Source organism: Petromyzon marinus, chromosome 31 (genome assembly GCF_048934315.1).
Source record: "Petromyzon marinus isolate PM22_M1 ecotype Great Lakes invasive population chromosome 31, UKy_Petmar_22M1.pri1.0, whole genome shotgun sequence".
In the NCBI taxonomy this organism is placed as follows: Eukaryota; Metazoa; Chordata; class Hyperoartia; order Petromyzontiformes; family Petromyzontidae; genus Petromyzon; species Petromyzon marinus.
The window spans coordinates 7,200,414-7,223,709 of NC_133697.1; the positions used below are offsets into that span (position 1 = coordinate 7,200,414).

At 46.6% G+C, this 23,296-nt stretch overlaps 2 protein-coding genes across 5 annotated transcripts in view; one reads left to right on the forward strand and one right to left on the reverse strand.

Annotated features, from left to right (window-relative positions):
• LOC116947737 (transmembrane protein 87A) overlaps positions 1–3,061 on the forward strand; it is a 31,801-nt gene extending 28,740 nt beyond the window's left edge. For all 4 annotated transcript variants that reach the window (XM_076071043.1, XM_032963792.2, XM_076071042.1 and 1 more), the window contains 2 exons: positions 216–246; positions 786–3,061. In XM_076071043.1, coding sequence (XP_075927158.1) covers positions 216–246; positions 786–827 — 73 coding nt within the window. In that variant the 3' untranslated portion in view covers positions 828–3,061. The remainder of the gene's footprint in view (positions 1–215; positions 247–785) is intronic.
• On the reverse strand, positions 3,008–22,534 carry KMO (kynurenine 3-monooxygenase). Its single transcript, XM_032963795.2, has 15 exons — positions 22,331–22,534; positions 19,169–19,238; positions 16,590–16,687; positions 16,061–16,150; positions 12,456–12,504; positions 12,093–12,180; positions 10,434–10,605; positions 9,715–9,786; positions 9,155–9,276; positions 8,878–9,025; positions 8,147–8,204; positions 7,355–7,437; positions 5,625–5,726; positions 4,846–4,905; positions 3,008–4,602 (listed from the first exon to the last, which is right to left on the reverse strand). Exons 1-15 carry the CDS (start codon positions 22,379–22,381, stop codon positions 4,438–4,440), a joined length of 1,428 nt encoding a protein of 475 aa, XP_032819686.1. The 5' UTR covers positions 22,382–22,534; the 3' UTR covers positions 3,008–4,437.
• Positions 22,535–23,296: the final 762 nt, after the last annotated feature.

Here is a 23,296-nt window from a genome sequence, read left to right on the forward strand (position 1 = left end):
CCCTTTGGCATTGATGTTTAGTGTAAGTTTGTCCTCTTTTTTTATATTTTGCGTTTCTTTTTTCTTCACCCCCTGCCCGCCCCCTGATTTATTTTGTATCTCCTATTTAGTTGTAAATTGCCGCGTTTAAGAGATTAATCAATGTAAATCATTATGGTTGATTTAAGTATCTTGCACTACAGCTGCTTACGAAATGTGTCCCCCTTGTCTTGCAGTGCCATGCCTGCCTTGCTGGACTCGGATGAGGTAAAAACACCATTCAGTAAATAAAACACTATGATGTAAAATCTAGCATACAGAAGCACTACTTGGACAACGAGGCTTGAATTGGCCATATATTTGTTAATGCCATCAGCAATAGCTTTTCACTAATTGGTATTTGTGAAAGTTGAAATACCAATGCAAAAACCCATGGCATTATCAATATCTGTAAAACTTCCTTGCTTTGGTTTTCACGGATGCGCTGTGCAACTCTCCGATGTTTTTTTTGGGTTGCGTTTTGCGCGTCGTTCGGCACGATGTCCAGCGTTTTGTTCCACGGGCTGGGAGCTTCTTCAGGAATTGAATCGAGCTGTTCACTTTTTCCCCTCAATTATACAGCATTGTACAGCCCGAGAATGCATCGCAGAGATTTACAGCACAGCCGGATACGCGTTGCTGAACTCAATAAAGCGATGGTTATTCCCATTGGCGTGATTCTACTTTTACGGACGTAAGCAATATGCATTGGGAGAGCTGCTGCAAACTTTATGAACGTAAAACCTCGTTTTGTTTTTCCCCATCAGGAAATAATGACCACCAAGTTTGAGATGTCGAAGATGGAGTGACGACCGCGAGTTGCGCTGTGCTTGAGGAACGAAACGCGGCTGGCGGTCCGGCCTGGTGCCTGCCACCCTGGTCACATTGCCTGGCTGTTTCCTGCAGCGGAGATGTTCCTGGGCAGATGTTGGGGGTGGTGCACACCCATTCCCATAGGTGTGGCAGCACCTTTGCGTTCTAGTGTTTTGCATGCGTTTTTTTTCCAAGAGATTGTTCTTTATCGGTCTTTTTATTTACATCATGTATTGGTATTTAACTTGTAAAATCTTTTTTTTTTCAGCACTTGTTGCATATTGGCCTTTTCATGGAACTCAAAAGCGAGGGGACCTGGCTCATGTATTATTTTTGAAGAGTTAGGCAGTTACTGACTTCTCAAGACTTGCTTAAACGTTTTGTATTTTAAGTATTTGGGATATAATTTCAAGAAGTGTTCTAAATATCCATGGTCTGGCAAGTGGTCAGTCAGTGCTGTTTGTCAAACCCTTGATTTTACCATAATTTCTCACATTGGTAGCCAAATGTAATGACTTTCTTGCATTTGACTATTCAAATCCGAATAATTCCATTGTCTTAAATATTATACGAATAAGACATTATCTTATGCCTAACAGTGAAGGAAGTGGTACTTTCCTTAACAAGATGTAAGAATGGGTCTGTCCAGGTGAAGTTCTTAAGGACTGTATGCCAAAGCGCTGTGGACAAATACGTGTTTCACCTGAAATATGAAATTAAGAATTTGGATATTATATTATGCAACAGGGCACCAAGACATTATTCAGAGCACATGGAAAACATGTTGGTCCCAGTTACACAGTGAATTAAACAATCATAGTTGTATCTTGACTTAAAGCTTTCGTGACTGCAGGAATTCATTCTTTGGGTCTTTTGGTAAAGTCACGTAGATAGGTTCAAAGAAAATAACAAAGTTATAAGACCAAAAATACCTATCACTGTATGTAATACATTTTAAAGGGTATCACAAGTGCACCAGTGACTTGGTGGGGGCAATAGAGTGCTGATTACTTTACAATTGTATTTTATAGATTCGTCGCATGCCGATGTTTTCACTTTAACTGCACCTCGAATTTATGTTCCTTTTAAATGTACAAACTTGACATTGGTTACTGATAATAACCTAATTTTTTGTTTCAGCTGGCTTCAATGCACCGTTCTCCGATGTGTTGGGAATCGTCCCGCGCGTCGTTTTCTAAATCCTATTTTTTGCGTGCTGGGAACTTCGGCAGGAACTAAACATTTCTGCGGAAGTCCCGTCCCCCCCCCCCCCCCCCCCCCCCCCCCCCGCGCGTCGAGCGAAACGTCGGGCGTCGTGCTTGACTCAAAACAGGCGTCGGAGAGCGATACGGCACAACCGCAAATACCTGCATATTTGTGGTCAAAAGCCATCGGGGTTTCAGATGATTCCCCTGTCTTGGCTTCCGCGGTGGCGAGATATCAACTAACTCGCCTGGTATACAGGTGATAGTGGGTTCGATCCCAACGCCTGTATATTTGGAGTTTATATGTTCTCCTTGTGGTCGTGTGCATTTTTCACCTGGGCCTCCGATTTTTCCCTCCACTTTAGAAACATGCGTTTAGAGTATTTGGCTGCCATGTTTCCACATAAGCCACTTCGTTGAGCTGTCATTTGTGGTCAGTTCGCTTCTGAAAAAGAGCTACAGAGCTCCAGTGGGCTTTGTCTGGTAAAATGAAACGTTTAAAGAGCTTGGGAAAGGAGCACATGGAGGGGCGGTGTGCTCAAACCATGCACCCGTTTTTAAATGTTTCCAAATGTGCTAGAGCCCATTTGTTTTAAAGACATCCAGTTAGAGTAATTTCAGAAGCAATCGTGTAATATTATTTGCATTTGCCCTGTGGTAGCTTGCTGGTGAGTGTTTGGCACTCAGGTTTGTGCCTATGGACTTGATAGGCAATACCCGAGTCAGACACATAATTGTGTTGCTCTTACGATTTTTGTTTTTCTTGTTTATTAATCTTGTAGCTTACCCAGGAATTGCTGCAGTCGTAGACTAGTGAAAATTAGGCATAGGGGCATATGGGCTTAAGTTAAGATATCCAGTCCTTTAACATCTGTGATGTGTTAAGGCCTAGAATGGTTTTCTGAACCTGTATTGTCTGATGAATCCTAAGAATTCAACAATACATTTATCGCACCCAACATTGCAGTCCATCGATTGTAAATTGTCTTTATTAAAGGTTGGCTTAACTGAAGCCATTAAACATTCTTTTGTACTTATCTCGATTTAAACGGCGCTGTTTTTGAACAGTGTGCAAAACTTGCAAATGTTGATCCCATACACCATTCTTCAGCGTGTTTACATAGAGATGTGCACATTTTATAAATCTATGTGAATAGTACATTTGCATGTTGGTCAGGTCAGTAATTGCAGTGTTCACTTACAAAGTGCACATGTTTTTGGAGAGGCTGTGACGTGAGAAAGCTAAATCGCGTTGTGAAAGCATAGCCTGATTACAAATTTACATCAATCTAAGTGGGGATGGGAGAGGTTTGCAAACCTCTGGTTTGTTGGATTGCATGAAGTTTTTAAATTGGACAAAGGGAATATATTTTTTTCCATCTCGGAATATTTGTGAGCATGAAACTGCCAGATTTAAAATAAGACATCTGGATTAATGTGGCCCATTACCTTATTCAGTGGACATCTACAGGGCAAAGTTGCACAATTTCAAGTTGGTAAATTGGGTTACTTGGTTAAGCACAGCCTGTGCCATACTTAAAAGGCAAACTATGTAAAACCTGTTTTCTTTAAGACTAATGATGTTTATAATACTTTGATCAATCAAAGATATAAATATTGTACGTGTGTAAAAGAAATGTTCAACGTTGGAAAATGAAGCTTTCCCATACAGTTCAAATGGTCTGAACTTCCATTTTAAAAGTATTTCATGGTTGTGTAGCTGTACATTTGCTTATTTTATTTATGTAGGAAATGCTGTATACTTCGCAAAATACATAAATGAAATCTGCAATAAAACAGCGATTAAAAAATGTAGTCATTCGCATTAATTGCTGAAAGAGCGTCGATTTAATTTGCCAACACTTGTAAAGTAACAGCTCATTTGCATGGTCATGATTTTTGGCCCCCTGTCAGTCTTTAAGGCAGTGTTATGCAACCGTTTTTGCATCAATGCCACATGGGTTGGATCTGAGAATACAATTTCCTCCACTGCTAAACATGAAATAATTTCAAATTCATGGCGGCATGATGCAAATTGTTTGTGACATTTTGTCAATCCCGCGATAGAACCGCAAATTGGCAGTCTGCAGAATTGGTACCACCGGTTGAGAAATGCTGCTTCAAGATGCACTCCTGCGCAGGTTTATGCAGCTTCCCTGTATAGCTCTCTGAAGCATTTCCGGGTCTCGCTGCGTGGGGGGGGGGTTTGCACCATTGCCTACGTTTCTGCGTGCGGAGAGCTTATGAATCCGAATTTCGGGAGCTCCCGGGCGCATGGATCAATACGTCGGACGTCGTGCCGAAACAACAAGCGGCACGCCCCGAACACGTTTTAGGAGTGGTGCAACAACCTGTGCTTCAACGGGTGCTCAGGATGAGCCTCCTGGTATGTGCACGTCGGCTATCCCAGCCAGCCCTCGGGGATGATCTTGGACTGGAGGGCACGGGGCAGCTCCCAGAGGAGCAACAGGCTTGCATCGGGATGACCACGGATACGGGTCGCAACCCAGGCTCCTGCCGACAGCACCGACAGCACCCCGATGCCCAACAGTGCCGAGTTCACCACCTGCGCAGAGGTTGAACAGAAACGAGAAACTTATTTGCCACAGACAAAGGCACCACTAGTTCCACTGTTGGGTTTCTGCAACTCCTGTCTTTACAAAAATGGCTTAAAGGACAACGGTGGGTGCCATTCACGTTAGCAAAAGGCCATTGAGGCCTTTGGTGGATCCACCCAGCCTTTGTGGGGTGGGTGGCAAATGCTAATGGAGTGAAGCAACGTGTACAAAGTGCGCACAAGCGTGTATACCTTGTTCTGCAGTTTACACTTTTTCACAACCTCGTGGTAGCGTATTCTTGTGAACGTCACCTGTGAGCACAGGACACGCGAGTCAGGTGTTTGTGTGGGGAAGTGAGGTCATGGGATTTGAATGGGGGGAGGAGGCATGCAAGGGGCAAGTTGAAGCTTGGAGGGGCAGGTGGGAATGGTCAAATATTGGTGATGTCAAGTGAAAACTGGATTTTCAGTTAAGAGGTCACATGACTCCACCAATGATTTTTTTTTTATCTTCTCTGTCCTGAATGCAATTATTTGTGGGGGGAAATTGCGTGAACATTTTCCATGGCCAGTTGCACGCAACGCCTCAAGGTCGATATCATCTCTTCGTTTGTCACTTAGTGTGACTTGTTGCGGGGGAATACATAACTTACGTCAATACAAAAGGTTACATTTGTCAGCATTATTAAAACTTCCAATATTTTTTCAGGGAACTATAGTGCAAGTGCATTCTCCAGATATATATTTTAAAATATATATGCTCTTTGTTCGAGATGGCGGTCTGTTACCCAGCGCAGCCTATTAAATACATTTGTTATATAAGGTAGAGTTAATGATGAAGAAATTCGATTTTAACTGCAGTTCTATTATGCCATCGACCACCGTTCTTGAGTAGGATACATGTACATCTTTTTTATTTTGTCAATCGTCAGATTCCAAAAGCCTTTTTTTTACTGGAACAAGTGGCACAAGCAAAACAATCTAATTGGGAAAACCTGTTGATGCAACCCACACCAATGGGTGGAACTCACCATGGTGTACAGGGGCACAAACGTTCCCGGCATGAGCAGGTACAGCAGATTGTCCACGCGCTTGCGGAATAGGAACCAGCGCGAATTCACGTGGGCCCTCATCTGTCAGCGGAGACGCCATGCAGGTAACAGGCGGCACAGCACGTCAATTCTGGAGGCCTACTCTGGGCCCAGCCATTTCCGGCCCCGCTGTCTTGGTTTGCGTGTTTCTGTTCAACTCAGAGCTAAAGATTTTCCTTATTTTCTCCACCTCTGACCAACTGCCTCTTTCTATGAAGCAGATATTCCCACAATTTCTGTACGGCGTCTTGAGGCGCGGTTGAACTTAAATGCACTTTGTAAATTGACGTGTCGTGTTAAAGTTCTCACTTGTGAGCTTGCCCACACGGGAACAATTGATTTGAGCTGTGGCCCACCATGAGATATGGCTCTCCAGGACAGATTACAGACAAATGGGATAAAAGAGACACGAGATGTAGATGAGAGGGCTGTAGATGAGAGAATTGAGATGAAAGCAAAATAAATGAGCGAGCAACCCTGTGCCCCCTTGCAAAACAAGCAATGTAACCGTCTCATTGGCCTATTTGTTTTATCTCCTGGTTAAATAAAGGATGCGTAGATGAGACGCATGAAGAAAAGAGGTACACAGTGAGCCCACGTGCAGACATGATGCCATGCGACGTCACAACCTCTGTACATGCGACGTAACATTGTGGCCAACCAGCGCACGCTAGCTTTTTGGCCAGCCAATATAATCATAGTTTGAAGAACCATGGCTTAGAGGATGAACTTATAAACGAAACTTTTAATTTTACCAGGTAAAGCCCTGCGAGCTATGTAGCTCTTTTTCAGAAGCGACCTGGCCACAACTGACAGCTCAACGAAGCGGCTTATAATCACGTTGAAATGTTATCACAGGCAAATACTCTAAAACGTGTGTTTTTAAATGTAGAGAAAGGAACCCCGAGGACCCGGAGAAAAATCCACGCGACCACAGGGGGAGAGAGAACACGCAAACTCCAAATATACAGCAGCAGGCGTCAGGGTCGGGATCTAACCCATGACCTGCATACTATGGGAGGCAGTTAACATCTCACCACCGCGGCGCCCCATACAACGGACATTCAAAAATATCTGTGGGGGGATAAATGGGGGTGGGTGGGGTGGTCTAGTGCCCCCCCCCCCCCCCGACTACTTGACATGGCCTCCCCATGGTTATTAGAGTTTTGTTCAACTAAAATGATGCCAAACTATCCAATACATCTATCTAAATGTTTTACTTTATTTGAATACATAAATTCAAATCACTCTTCCCTGCTTATAATAAAGTCCATGAATAAACTCATTCGCTTTGTAAATAAAAAAGTACCACAGTCTCGAGGAATTCCTCTGTTCTCCAATTGCGCCCGGTGCTGCTCAGACAGAGGCAATTTTCAATTAAACCGGCAGACAGCTGTCATTGTTTATACTCCTCTCACAATCCTCCTGTCCTCCACAATTTATCAGCATTATGGAATAATAAAATAGTAACAGTGTATTGTGTTGTGAGGTTTAGTTTTTTTAATATCCTCTAGGTCAAATACTCTGAACGCATGTTTCTAAAAGTGGAGGGAAAAACCGGAGGACCCGGATAAAGAGCCACACGACCACGGAGAACATTCAAACCATGACCTCCTGCATACCCGGCGAGGGAGTTAACATCTCTCCACTGTGGTGCGGAGCGAACGCACCTCGATGTAGTTGTACATGGCGAGGTCCACGATAGCCTGGTCATCCGGGGTCCGCAGTCGGCTGAACTCCGGGAGGACCCTGCCTGGGGAGCGTGCGAGGCAAGCGAGAGACGAGAGGCTGGGCAGCAGTAGACGCTCAACCCTCGGTCCATAGAAACCACTCAGTCTGTCGAGCGGAAACTAGCAAGCAATTCGGGTGAATTGGTCGAGACGTCAGCGTATTTATTCTCTCTTTCTGTGGTAACATTTTTACATTTGGTATGCAATTGTTCACCATTGCCAGGAGTCCGGCGAATGTTTTGTTATAATCAATAGACACACTTCATTTACGGCCCCTTATCAATCCACTGCTGGATGAAGGCATTCCCACATCACTATTGGAGGTGGCTTAACCGTATTGATTTATCAATGCTGTTCACAGGGGTCCGGGATTGGTTCAGATATAAAATCGCTCACCACCGATGGTAGCCATGACCAGGAATCCAAGATTCCTGTATCAGGAGCCCTCCAACAAAATGTGTTTTGAGACTCGTTCAGCCATTCAGAGCCACATTTTTTCTAAATACCGCACATTGGAATTCATGGGGCACAAGAAGCAACAACAAATCTATAGCTTATATTATCTATATTTGTATATCGCCTTGTTCCAACCCTAAGAATATGCAAGTATTAAACATAAGCTGGTGGTTCCAATAAAATGTGACCTTAGGCTCTCGCGGTACAAAAGATCAGTCTTTCATGAGCCAGAAACTATCCTGGTTCCTTCCCGGGCTCAATTTCCTCTGAACTTACCGAGGTCACAGTTGAACTCCTCCATTAGTTCATCAAACACCAAGCAGTCCTCAAAGCCCTGTCAATATAAAAGGGGAGAGATTAAAATTGTTTTTAAATAAAATTAATAATCTATTCCGAACCTCTAAATTTGACCGACAATCTAACTTTTTCCTCCAGCTTTCATCGCTCGTGAATCTCTTTCATTTCACTCGTTTGTATCGCTTTACATTACACACAAAGTTCTTGCCACAAACGAGCCCCAAACGAACCACAACATCTTGCCGATTTCGTCAAGGAGCATAAACCAATCACGCAAACTCTGGTCATCTGCGCGGCGCCTTTTAGCTAATCATTGAACAAAGACCGTCACTACTGCATCGCGCTTTCAGATGCGCTTCTGCGGCTGTCTGGAAAGCTCTTCCTTCCGATATTAGGACGCTATTGGAGCTATGCACTTTTAAATCCAGATGGAAATCTCATTTCTTTAGAACTGCTCTTTGCGTTTAGTTTGTTATCATTCCCCCGCAGATCCAGTTAGCACGGCTGGCTACGTACGGTGCGAAAGAAGTTCAACATTTGTACATAGAAATCTCTGCTAGCCACGTCTCTCAGCAGGCCATAGCTCGGCGAGCTCCTCCAATAGCCTCCGTGGCTCGCAGGCCGCCAGTCAAAGGACCCCACCCCTTACACGAGGGTCAGGGGTCAGGCCCCAGGGTCGCCCCCCCCCGCGTGGCAGCGTGGCCACTCACGGCGTTCATGCCTTGCCCGTAGAAGGGCACCATGGCATGCGCCGCGTCGCCCATGATGACAACCCGCCTTCCCACGTGGTACGGAGAGCACTTGATCGAGACCAGAGCCTGCGCTGGCAGCAGGAAGAAATCCCTCTGGAGCTCCGCTCTGCTCAGGGTGCAGAGGGAGGGGAGGGAAATATTGATTCGTGAATCGGGTGCCAAGATGTCAGTCCGCCAGCCGAACGACAAAACAATGTTGTCCGCACACGATGGAGTGAGCGGGCGGAAAACTTACGCGCCTATGAGGGGGATCGCGTCGGGGAAGTATCGGCTGAAGAAGTCGAGGACGTGCTCCGGCTCCGTGATGCACTCAAACTCCTCGAAGGGCATGAAGAGCGTGCAGGTGAAGGAGTGGTCCTGCACAGCGCGACGACGACACACGGAACCACGCCCGAGAGATTGATTGGTCACGCGAGCACACACGCACACACGTGTGTGTCTTTGGTCAATCCACTGCTGGATGAGGGCCTCCTGTTAACACCTGTTTCTGTGCTGTGGTCATCATCCATCCCAAGCAATATCCAGGCTCAACCCTGTTTAGCTTCCAAGATCCGATGAGATCGGGTGGATTTCGACCGGTTTGTTCACAGGTCGCAATATTCTCTAGGGAAACGTCCCCGACGAGCTGCGTCTGATCATGACCTCCAGCAACGTCCCAGTGCGAGCGGGCGAGTGGTTGAGCGTGGATGTTGGTAACATGATTCTGGGGCCCCTTGAGCTGCTTGGGATTCATTATCCTGCTGTGCTCAGCGAGGGCTGCGTTATGTCGTCGTGCCGAGTAGAGGGCTACGTTACGTTGTTGGGGAGTGCGATCATCATGAAGGTGTTGCGTGGCCAGATGTGCAGGTAATTCTTCTCCATCGCAAACTGCAAACGTAAAAAAAACACAATTGACGCTTGTTAAATACGGTCCTGTACATGTTCTGTTTTTATTATTATCATGGTGGTGGTGACAATAACGACGAAGATGCTGAGGACTGCTATAATGATAATAATGCTGAACATAATGAGGAAGAGGATGGTGATGATTGCAATCATGCAAACGACGACGATGATGACCATATTGACAATTATAAGTGTTGACAATAATAATAACAATGGTGATGATAATTACGAGTGGGAAGTAGTAGCAATACAAGAGTGATAAGGAGGAGCCGTGTTCTCCGACGACCTCTATGCATGTATGTTGAACTTCTTTTGCACCGTACGTAAGTCAACCGTGCTCATCGTTTGAATTGTTGTCTCTGACGGATGGGGTCTCCTTGTAAACACAATGTGCGGAGGAGGTGGGGGGGGGGGTGTGCGGATTGCCGTCATGTGGGGTGGCGGGTGGCTGTGGGTGGGGTGGTGGTGTGGGGTGGTGGTGTGCGGGCTGGCGAGGTGTGGGGTGGTGGTGTGGTGTGGTGTGGTGGTGTGCGGGCTGGCGTGGTGTGGGGTGGTGGTGTGGTGTGGTGTGGGGTGGTGTGGGGTGGTGGTGTGCGGGCTGGCGAGGGGGTGGGCGGTCTCGTGCGCACCTGCCCGGCCGCCGTGGGTGGGATGGTGAGCTCCAGGTAGCCGTGCGGGATGTACGTCTGGCTGAAGTCGAAGCGCACGTTGCGCATCGCCTGACGCCGCACGGCCGAGAAGGCCCCATCGCAGCCCACCAGCAGGTCGCACGACTCCTGCAGCAGCGGCTTCCCGCTGGAGCTGGGGCGCGCACGTCACCACAACAATGACAACAATTATCATTGAGTTAAATGCATAAAATATCATTTTTCAAAAAAAAACGTAGTGAAAGTTCGCGATTGCTCGAGCACAGGGCCCAAAGAACGCCCCGAAAAACGGCGAGTGGACAGCACCGAACAGCAGCACGACCGAAGGTGTGATAGATCAGGGAGTTGATGCGTTTCTTTAATGGAGCAAGGTTATCAGAATCTGAATCTTTAAAGCTCCTTTTGACAGATGTCCAGCCGGGGCAGGTCAGAACACTACAACAACAAACAAAACAAAAACACGATAGGACTGCAAAGTTTAAGGAAAGGTAAGCAAATCACTCAACTTATTTTAATGATTATTGTTATGAGAACTTGGGGGAAATAAAAAGATTGGGCGGAGGAGTAGTGGGGGGGCGGGGAATTTCCAGAGTGGAGCAGCGTTGAGTGAAGAAACTGAGACAAGTGTTGTGGTGTGTGCACACAGTATACGGCAGTGATTACGAATTGTTTATATATATACAATTTGACATTGATGATGGAAAAATATCAAAAAGGTTGATATTGCTAAGTATTACTATTTTTATTTTACCACATACTGCCCACTGAGCTCTACGGCTCTTTTTCAGAAGCGGCCTGGCCACAATTGATAGCTCAACGAAGTGGCTGCTTATCGCTATGTGGAATCACAGGCAAATACTCAAAACGCATGTTGATTCTGAATGTGCAACCACAGGGAGAACATGCAAACTCTAAATACACAGGCATCAGGGTTGGGGATTAAAACCCACAAACGCCTGCATACCAGGCGAGGTAGTTATCGCGCCACCGCTGCGCCCCTACTGTTTTTTTAAAGCTCAGTCCTTGAACAGCTCTGGCTGAAATGAAACCCAGGGCTGGGTGTCATTCAAACATATTTGTCTAGCAGGTGAGCGAGTTTGATGAGCGAGTGAGCAAAGTAAGGAGACATTTAGCCAGATTGTATGTATGTGGGCATGTGGACAAGTAGGTGAATGTGTTCACGAAGAGTGTCGGTGAGTTTCATGGAGAGCATGTTGAAGTGTAAGTTGTATGGGATGACGGTGTTGGTGGGAGAGTAAATGGGTGAGAAAGTTGTTGATCAGGTGAGTAAGTTAGTTAGGGAGTGAGTTAATGGTTGAGTGAGTTTGATGGCAAAAGAGGGAGTGGGTGGGTGAGTGATGGAGTGAGTGAGGAAGATGGTGAGAGTGCAATAGTGAGCAAGTGGCTGAGCAAGTGCATTTTTGAGTATGAACTAATGTGTGAGTGACCGCGAGATGGTCAGAAATTTGGCAGGTAAGTGGTTGGACGTTGTGGGTTAGGGTCAGCCACAGAGTGAGTTTATTAAGTGGGTGGACGAATGAAAGTAGCAGGCGAGTGAGTGAGTGAATTTATGGGTGAGCTCATGGGTCAGTGAATGAGTAAGGAAGGCGGTGAGAGAGTAGGCGAGGCGCATGCACGCACCGTCGGAATGTGATGGATCCGGTGTGCGGGTCGGCGGTCTCCAGCTTGTGCTGGAAGTGCAGGTGCACGTTGGGGTAGCGCTGCACAGCTACATGCACACAGGGACACACGCAGGGATGGAGATGGGGACGCACGCGGAAACGGAGACGCATGCGGGGGTGGAGAAGCAAGCGGGGATGGGGAAGCATGCAGAGATGCACGCGGGGACGGAGATGCACGTGGGGACACACGCGCGGGACGGGAACACACGCGTTTGGCAGGTGGGACAGGGTGGAGCAGGGCGAGACGGCAAGAGACTTGGATCCTAACCCCGACCTCGCCGCACATGCGCGCACACACACACACACGCGCGTCCACACGCACCTGTGAGCAACTCCTTGTTGAGCAGCGCACGATCGACTGACAGCAGGTACTGTTGGCAAGAAAAAACAAAAGCTATTTTATACTCTTTGGTTCTATTCGGTAAAGTCACGTAGGTAAAAATAAAAATAAAATAACAAAAAAAATCACGACGTTTCGGCCACAACACAAGTGGCCTTCATCAGGTGAAGGGACCGAACTATCCAGAGGACAGCGTTGGAATGAAGACAGCCAAGCCCAGGTCGCGTCCTTTAACCTACGTGACTTTACCGAATAGAACCAAAGAGTGTGGATCCTTGCAGTCACGAAAGCTTCAAATCTAGAATTGATAACATCTACGGGGAGGGCTTTCACCTATCTGTTAGAGCTTTCAACAGACAACGGGACAAGAAGTCAAAGCTCATCGAGACGCTGACCTTCCTCAAAAGATGCCGCGACAACAAGGTAATACCCATCGTTTTCACACTCACATCTGCTGTTGTATCCTCACCGAATTCGAAACAGATTTTGTTTAAGGCCAGCCTATCTTTAATCTCAGAAAGGATAAGACTACTCCGTTTTGAACTCGATACTTTAGACAGGACTCTCCTACAAGCTCATTTAACGCTAACACAAAAAATGTCACCTTCTGATTGGAACCACGTAGACAACATGACTGCTTCTTCTGCCGATTCACTTTCAGTCAAATACAAAGCTAACCTGATTTCTAAATTCAACCATCTATCGAAGAAGAACCCAGTCCCACATATAACAAAACTAGACGTTAACAAAATCGTCATTAATCAGAGTAGCACCCCAATTTCGGACAATCTGAAAACAGTACTGGCTAGAGGGCTAAATTTTGCTGTCACCCCGAAACATATTCCTGTAGATGATATCATCTCTCAGGTCGATGTGGCCCTTAAAGGGCATAGGACACATCCAAGCAGACGTTGCGAGAGCTGAAATAGCCACTATTCTTAAAAATGCTAAGAAACCCATTAGCAACATCAGCAAAAATGAACGCTCTAAACTCGCGAATTTAAAAAAACAGAAGTGATATAGTCATCCTCTCAGCTGACAAAGGCAACGCTACTGTAATTATGGATAAAGATTCATACAACAACAAAATCCAGAACCTACTCAACGATGGAAGTTACTCAAAAATAAAAAAATGACCCTACTAATAGCCTAACTATAAAAACCAACAAGATCATCACAAGTTCGACCTCCCTAATCGAACCAACTAAACGTCCCTCCTTAAAACCTTCTGCTGCAAGACCCCCTAGATTCTATGGTCTCCCCAAGATTCATAAAGAAGGCACTGCACTACGACCCATCGTATCCACGATCAACTCCCCTACCTATAAGCTAGCACGTTTTCTGTCAGATACCTTGCTACCTTTCACTGGCAAGACCTCCTCAGCAGTACTTAACTCAGCTCATTTGGTCTCTATGGTCAAAGACGTTGTACTGTCCCCTGACGATATCCTTGTCAGCTTCGATGTGGTCTCCCTGTTCACCAAGGTCCCGGTACCTGATACCATTGAAATAATTTAAAATTTGGTACAACATGGACTAGACCCCGATACACCTGCGCTGATTAGACACTGCCTCACCAATACCTACTTTACTTGGAATGGCACCTTCTACAGACAAAATGAGGGTACCCCCATAAGTTCTCCCTTATCACCAGTGATAGCCAATGTTTTCATGGAGAAATTTGAATCAGACGCCATCCAGACTTCCACCCTCAGACCTTCCCTGTGGAAGAGATATGTGGATGATACTTTCGTCATTTGGCCACATGGCCTCCCAGCTTTGAACCTTTTCCTACACCACATCAATTCTAGACATCCCGCCATCAAATTCACCATGGAAGTGGAGAAAGATGGCAAGCTACCATTCTTGGATGTTCTGTTTGAGAGGAGACCTGATGGCTCACTGGGGCATTCTGTCTACAGGAAACCCACCCACACAGATTCCTACTTGAAACCTGACTCCCACCACCACCCAGCTCAAAATAATTATCTCATCAAAATGTTATACCACAGGGACCAACACCACCTGACCAGTGAATTAAAACATGTACACCTGGCCCTCAAGAGAAACGGATACTCTGACCGTACCATCCGCCAAGCTGTTACTCCCTCCATACAGAAACAACCACTTGATACTCCGGTCAAAACCATCACACTACCATATATAGCAGGCGTTACTAAAATTATCTCCAAAATTCTAAACAAACACAAGATCCTGGTCCGGTTCAATACAGTACACAAAATCTGTGACATGATCCCATCCGTGAAGGATGTCGTTCCTGACTTACAGTACCCCGGAGTTTACAAATTGAGCTGCACCTGTGGTGACTGCTACATCGGGGAGACGAAATGACATGTCTCTGACCGAATTCGCGAGCACAAATCAGATTTGAAACACAGCAGAACGAATTCTTCTGCCGTAGCTGATCACTGTTACAACGCTGTGGGTGATCACGATATAGTTTTCTCCGATACCAAGGTTCTCTGCAAACCCATGGGTTTCTATCAGAGATTTGTCCACGAGGCAATTCAGATTTACAAACACAGACACAACTTCAACCGAGAGGATGGTTTCAAATTAAGCAATCATTGGAAAAATGTTCTAAATCAAACCAAACATTAAACTAATTTTCAATGGTACAGTATATTTATTCAAGTAGTGGTATCCCAAACTTTCACAGCAGCTTATTTCCCTTCACACCAATATTATGTAAACTCCCCCCCCCCCCCCCCCCCCACCGTGCCAGTCCAGTACATCATGTTATGCTAATTCCTTTGTCAAGGCGTTTTTTGTTTTCTTCCCACACAGCTTAAAGGACGCGACCTGGGCTTGGCTGTCTTCATTCCAACGCTGTCCTCTGGACAGTCCGGTCCTTTCACCTGATGAAGGCCACTTGTGTTGTGGCCGAAACGTCGTGATTTTTTGTTATTTTATTTTTACCTACGTGACTTTACCGAATAGAACCAAAGAGTATGGATCCTTGCAGTCACGAAAGCTTCAAATCTAGAAAAGCTCTTTTAACCAAGGAAGCATTTGAGTTCCAGACGGATGGGTTCATGAACTTGAGTAACAACGGTTCATTTGCCAACTTCAATGTCCATCTGCCTTCTCTCTATACCTGAGGGCCAGTTTGCGATGGACTCGGCAACCTGATTGTTTTAAATCGTACGTGTGTGTTGGTATATATGGTATACATTGTACGTAATGGGTCGATTTTACCTCTGCAGCCACTACATTCAACACAACAGAAGACGACAAAATAAGCATCGACATGCGAATTAAATCACGACTGCCGAAGTGTGACAAGTCACCAAATCTCCTGGGACGTACGAGCTGGAGAATTGGGGTGGGGCGAGTTGGGAAGTGAATCGTTGCATCTCTAGCCTTCGGGTGATGACGTTTGATTATTCATCTATCCAAAGTTGGTCGGATGCAGCAAATGTAACCCCACGTATTTGGACTGCCATGACCCACGCCGCGACCCCACGTGGTTGAACCCACCATGTAGCCCACGAGGTTGAACCTCTCGAGGTTGAACCCACCCTGTACCCCACGCGATAAAACCGGCGCCGGTAAAACCACCGTACCTGCCCCTTCTTGCCGTACGGGATCGGGGACCGCTTGCCGCTCAGCGCGTGGATCATGCGGCCGTGCATGGGGATACCAGTCGACACGATCTGCGGGTGTGGGCATACGGAAGGTGGTTTGGGGGTGCCATAGTTTTCAATGGGTACACACGGGTGCCATGCACAACGGCTAATTTATTGCAGAGAGCAATTTGTATGAAAAGTGAATAGAGCCGTTGACCCCAAAGGCCCGAAAACAAAAAAGCATGATCAAAGTTGTGAATGGATAAGAGCGAACACTTTTTTTTTAATCGAGCGAGGTTATTTAAATGTCATCACAGCTTGGAGGGAAAGAGACGATGATGGGAGAAAGGAATTCAGAACTGGAGTAGTGCAGAGAAGGGGAAGTGAGGTGCAATGTGGTGAGTGAGTGGGCGAGTGGGTGAGTGTGTTCTTGTTCATAGATGCTCGCTCACTGCACTTGCCCCAACAGTATGTTGAGGCAACGAGCGACAAAATGAATGAACGTGTTGAGTGTGGGCCCTGTTACCCGGTCCTCCAGCCCCACGGCTCTCAGCGCCTCCCTGCCGCGGTGGGACAGCGCGAGGTTGATGCTCCGTCCGCGCAAGTGCAGGGCCGTGCGGATGTCTACCTCGCAGACAGAGATAGCGGAAGAGATAACAGGTAAAAAGACGCAGCCCTGCGAGTGCTTGCTCGCACCAATGCTGGTGGAAGAACCTCCACCGGGGAGACAAAGGCGGCCAGGCGGGGTTATGGCCACACGCCACCCCCCGCCCTCTCCTGCACCGTGTGCCTTGATAAATGCTCGCTCACACCACATGCACCAACAGTGTGGCTGTAAGGGTTGGGGGTCAATGTCTTGTTGATGTTTGTGCGTGTGTGCGGATAATCAGTGACCTCTGCTTGGATTTCATCTCCACGCCCACCCCAAAGGCCTCATGCCCATTGGCCAAACCAAAGCCACCGCCTCCCCTCCCGTTATTTGTAATTGAGATGTTTCTATTGCAATCATTAACAGATCTCCTATCACCCTGTAACCAAACATTCCAATAATACAAATGCCGCCGTTTTGCTATGTCCTGACTTCTGGTATTCATTATGATCATTGATCAACAGCAGCAGCAGCAGCAGCTATGATCTACCCACTGCTAGATGAAGGGTTTCCCTCCCCCAAAGTCGTCGTTATGCCTCGTGGCGCTTGCAATCCGGCAATCCGTAGGACTCAAACACAAGCCGATCTGGAGGCCCTCCATCTCCGTAGCACTGGTAACCCTCCCCCCGGGCATCATCCCCTTCCTTTGACCGCCATCCTGCCACCAGTCTCGACCACCGGGTATCATTTAATCCCTTCCAGGGGAACGCATTCTGCTCAAGCTCCGCGAGCAGTTCTTTCTCTCAACAGTCAATGTGGTGGTGGCGGCGATATCTCTCAATTTGCGTTCCGTTCACCGATTCATGCGTTCCCCTCGCAGCGTCACTTAGCGCGAATTGCCAGCAGACCATATTACAGCACCTCTCTCCGCAAATTCTGACTGGGCATGCAGTACAGTGCTGTACTTCGAAAGGCAATCTTGATCCATGAGACTGCGGAAATTGTAGAACAAGCAAACGGACCAGCATATTAGGAATTCCGAAACATAATATTGAGTTGTTTGACCCATGTTTGGACTCTTACACAACCGGGCGAACACAACCAACATTGGGCACACGGCCAACCACCTTTGTCTCGCCAGTGCTGCTGCTTTGCATACCACCTAACAGATTAGCACGGTTGGCTACCTTCCCCTCGAAATTAAACATACCTACTGTACTGATTTAAGGCTGAGTCAACCTAGATTAGGGTGAGGCCCAGATCTGTTTTCAAATACCCAATTCGTCACCGATACGAACTCGGATCACCAGGGTCAATATGTAGCACACGCATTAAACGTTCCATGCTCGGGATGTGCATCACTCTGTACGCATGTCCCTTGATTCCACGTTGAAAACGCACTCTTGCAAAGTCACAGACTTAATGTTTGAGCTACAGGGGTTTTGTCTGTGATTGCGCCGTTTCATTGGTTTGTCATTCTCAGGGTCATCCCCTACCAGGGGCTGGGTTTCATTTCAGCCCATAGCTGTTCAAGTATTGAGCTCCAGAAAAAGTAGGGGCACCGCAGTGGCGAAATGTTAACTACCTCGCCTGGTATACAGGAAGTCGTGGGTTCGATCCCGACCCTGCCACCTGTGGTATGTTTGGAGTTTGCATGTTCTCCCCATAGTCTCGTAGACTTCTCTCCAAGTCCTCGGGGTTTTCCCCGACCACATGTAGAAACATGCGTTTAGAGTCTGCGGCTGCTTTAAATGTCCACATGATAAGCCACTTCGTGGTGCTATCATTTGTGGCCAGGTCGCTTCTGAAAAAGAGCTGTACAGCTCAGTGGGGCCTTACCTGGTTAAACTTTTTTTAAAATGTTCAATTAGTGTGGGGGAGGAGTGGGAATAATGGAGTTGATGGATGCAACTTGGGCCCAACGTTTCAACTGCAGTGCCGGGAGGAGATTAAACCGGGCAGCATCCACACACACATATAGATCCTAAAAACCATTAACTTTACAAAATAAAAATAAAAAATGTAATATATATATATAAAACAGGCACGTGTGTGGAACCATGGCTCTAGGATTTGGTGTTACATGTTATTTATGTAGTTCATTGTAAAAATTCGGTCACAGTCCCTATGATCACTGTTACGTTGCAATTATGGCTTTATTTTTTGGTGATTTCGAAAAGTTTTTTGGTTTGGACATGTTTGTTTTGTTAGACTGATGGCCTTAATCTAAGTTTTCTTGTGGTGGTTGTTGTTGTTTGACTTGCATCCCATTGGGATTTTTTTGCACACAGCATTGGTGTACGGTGCTTTTTTCAGGAATATTTTGCTGCTTCTGTTTTTTTTCATGGATTTTCTGTTTGCACACTCACACACAGTCACTTTAAGATGTTTTTCTTGTTCGTGTTTTTGTTTTGTTTGTTTGTTGCGGTTGCACCCGATTCAAGAGCCGAATGGCTCACGGGGCTATACCAAAATAAAAAAAAACTGAAACTGTGTATATGCTGTAATACGTTCACCTTCCCTGGCTTCGTACAGGTCCACATGGTAGCCACGCTTCGCAAAGTAGGACGCGTTGAGGGATCCGACCTTTAACGAGAGCCACAAGAGAAGCGATGAACATTCATTGACCACCACACCACGACATCACCACCACCAGCAGCAGCAGCAGCAGCACACAAGGAGAACAGAGAAATGTTGTTGTTCGCTATGCGCACGTAAGGCAGCACGCCTAAGCATCAATAATAAATACGAAAATAATACAATAAGAAGGCCGGGAGTAGAGTCAGAGGGGGGGGGGTGGTGTGTCCAAAAACCACACCCGGTCGCCTTCGTCTCCCCAGTGGCGATGTTTGCAAACCGCACCGGGTAACACAAAATAAAGGCAAAGATCTCCCTCCCCAACCCCCCAAAATGAGAGCTCTTTGCCAGTATCGAAGTATGGAAAAAATAAGAATGGGTCTGAAACTTTCTGGCAATAAAAACAGGTCTTCGGATTCATATTCTTGGTTCTTTCGGTAAAGTCACGAAGGGAAACAATAAAATAATAAACATATAAAACGATAAAATTCTCACGACGTTTCGACTGCAACACAAGCAATCATCATCAGGTGTGAAAACCACAGCAAGAAAATTTGCTTGTCAGTTTTGATGTAGTTTCCTTAGTCACCAAAGTTCCTGTACCTGACACCATCGCAATCATTGAAGACTTGGCTCAACAAGGACTAAACACTGAGGGAACCCCCCCTGGTGAGACACTGCTTAACCAATACATACTTCACTTGGAATGGAACTTTCTACAAACAAACTGAGGGCACCCCAATAGGCTCCCCCCTATCTCCGGTTGTAGCCAACATTTTCATGGAGAAATTTGAGACTGACGCCATCCAGACTGCCAATCTGAGCCCAACGTTATGGAAGAGGTACGTGGATGACACTTTTGTCATCTGGCCACATGGCCGGCCTGTTCTAGACCAATTCCTCGACCACATCAATTCCATACACCCAGCCATCAGATTTACCATGGAAGTCGACAAAGATGGCAAGCTACCTTTTTTGGATATCCTAATAAAAAAGAGACCTGATGGTTCAATGAGCCACTCTGTCTACAGGAAAGCTACCCATACGGATGCTCACCTGAAACCAGATTCACACCACCATCCATCCCAGAAGAATTCCCTCATCAAGACTCTGCACCATAAAGCCCAATGCATATCCGAGCAGGAACACATAGCCAGTGAACTCAAGCACGTACACCAAGCTCCTAAGGCTAATGGTTACTCCGACTACACAATCCGCAAAGCTATCACTCCAACCATGAAGAAGGACCCTCTTGAGGAGCCATTCAAAACCATCACTTTACCCTACATTGCGGGGATCACAAAAAAGATTACCAAAATCTTGAATAAACACAAGATCCAGGTCCGATTCAACACATTATATAAAATCCGTCATCTGGTTCCGTCTGTAAAAGATGTGATTCCGGACATACAGTACCCTGGCATCTACAAACTAAGTTGCCTCTGTGGTAGTAGTTACATTGGAGAAACCAAACGACATGTCTCGGACCGCATCCGTGAACACAAAGCAGACTTGAAAGACGGTAGGACCAACACCTCGGCCGTGGCAGATCACTGTTATAATTCAGTAGGCTCACATGACACGAGAGCCACAAGAGAAGCGATGAACATTCATTCACCACCACACCACGGCATCACCACCAGCAGCAGCAGCAGCACACAAGGAGAACCGAGAAATGTTGTTGTTCGCTATGCACACGTAAGGCAGCACGCCTAAGCATCAATAATAAATACGAAAATAATACAATAAGAAGGCCGGGAGTAGAGTCAGAGGGGGGGGTGTGTCCAAAAACCACACCCGGTCACCTTCGTCTCCCCAGTGGCGATGCTTGCACACCGCACCGGGTAACACAAAATAAAGGCGAAGATCTCCCTCCCCAACCCCCCAAAATGAGACCTCTTTGCCAGTATCGAAGTATGGAAAAAATAAGAATGGGTTTGAAACTTTCTGGCAATAAAAACAGGTGTTCGGATTCATATTCTTGGTTCTTTCGGTAGAGTCACGTAGAAGGGAAACAATAAAATAATAAAAATATAAAACAATACAATTCTCACGACGTTTCGACTGCAACACAAGCAATCATCATCAGGTGTGAAAACCACAGCAAGAAAATTTCAAATTTCACTGCTGTGGTATTGTTTTATATTTATATTATTTTATTGGTTCCCTTCCACGTGACTTTACCGAAAGAACCAACAATATGAATCCCTGCAGTCACGAAAGCTTTAAATCAAAATGTATGTGTTCGGATGTTCAAACACCAAATAGAATCAAGTCACTGCATTAACCACACACGGTGCTCGTGATGAACACGCAAACAAACACGGCTCTCTACTCATACTCTTTGGTTCTTTCGGTAAAGTCACGTAGGTAGAAAAATAATAGATCACGACGTTTCGATCGCAACACAAGCAATCGTCATCAGGTGGGACACCTACTTCAGCAGTTTTTTTTCCTTGCTGTGGTCGTCCCACCCGATGACGATTGCTTGTGTTGCGATCGAAACGTCGTGATCTATTACAATTGTTTATACTTACGTGACTTTAGCGAAAGAACCAAAGAGTATGGATTCCTGCAGTCACGAAAGCTTAAAATAAAACATGGCTCTGATCATTATTATCAGTATTATTATTATAACACAGGAGGATGCATAGTCTTTGAAACCGATTTGGTCTACACCAGAGAGAGCAGCAGCCTTCTTCAGGATCTCACCAGCAGTGTCAGACCAGTGAACAAAGCCAAAAGGCGAACAGCCACAAAGACAATGCACCCATCAGCGCCTTTCATAGCTCGGAGTGAGCGGCTACGAAATGGGACCTTCTTTGATACTGGCAAGAAAGGTCCCATTTTGGAGCTGCTCACCCCCCCCCCCCCCGCATAGCCTTAACAGACTGGAGCTTGGCACGGCACAAGAGAGGTGGAGAGAGGGCGGAGGAGGAGGGGGGGGGGGCAGCATCACATCCCCCGGCCGCCTTTGTCTCTCGCAACAAACGACGACATAATCACTACTCCACACACACACGCGCACACGCGCACGCGCGCGTGCCAATGTTACAGTCTAAGTCGACGAACTTCCACGTGAAACCCGGAGACTCACGGACCGGGCCGCCTCCGACGACGGCCACGCGCTTGGCAGAGCCGTCCTCCTGCATGACCGCTCGCAAATCCTGGCCGGAGCGGTTGGCGCCCAGGCACTCCGAGACCGACGTCGGCTCTTTATGTAACACCGGCGGCTCAATGTCCGGTCGGATAATGTTTGGGGTGGTTGGGTGGTGGGAATGACGTTGGCGTACATGAGCATGTGAGAAGACAGAGGTGGGTGGGGAGGGATGGGTTTGGGAGGGGGGTGGGGTGCGAGGGGGGGTGGGTGGCAAGATGAGCGACGTTCACAACAACGAGCAGAGAGAGCTGTCGGGCAGGTAAAACGCATACAGTTAGCACAGTGGGGGGGGCCCAGGTGGGTCGCCGTGGTGGTGAAATGTTAACAACTCCGCTGGTATACAGGAGGTCGTGGGTTCGATCCGTGACCCCGACGCGATGTTTATGTATTTGCGTGTCTCTCTCTCTCCGTGGTTGCGTGTATTTTTCTCCGCGTTCTCCAGGTTTTCCCTCCACATTTAGACAACGTGCGTTAAAAGTATTTGGTTGATATACATTTCCACACGGTGAGCCACTTCGTTAAGCTATCATTTGTGGCCAATTCGCTTCTGAAAAACAGCTATATGGCTCAGTGGGCCTTACCTGGTAAAGTTAAAATAGTTTTAGTTGAGTGTATCTGCCAGTCATCTCATTCAACCCATGGCACCTGTGGCTATTAAACTAAACTATGAAACTAGTGGGTTTTTTTTAAACCAGGTAAGGCTCCCTGAGCTATATAGCTCTTTTTTTTAAAGCGACCTGGCCACAAGTGATCACTCAATGAAGTGGTGGCTTGTCATGTGGAAATGTGCAGCAGTCAAATACTTTAAAGGCTTCTTGATTATAACTGTGGAAGGGAAAGCCAGAGGAACCGGAGAAAAAATCCACGCGACCCCGGGGAGAGAGAGACATGCACACTCCAAATAAAC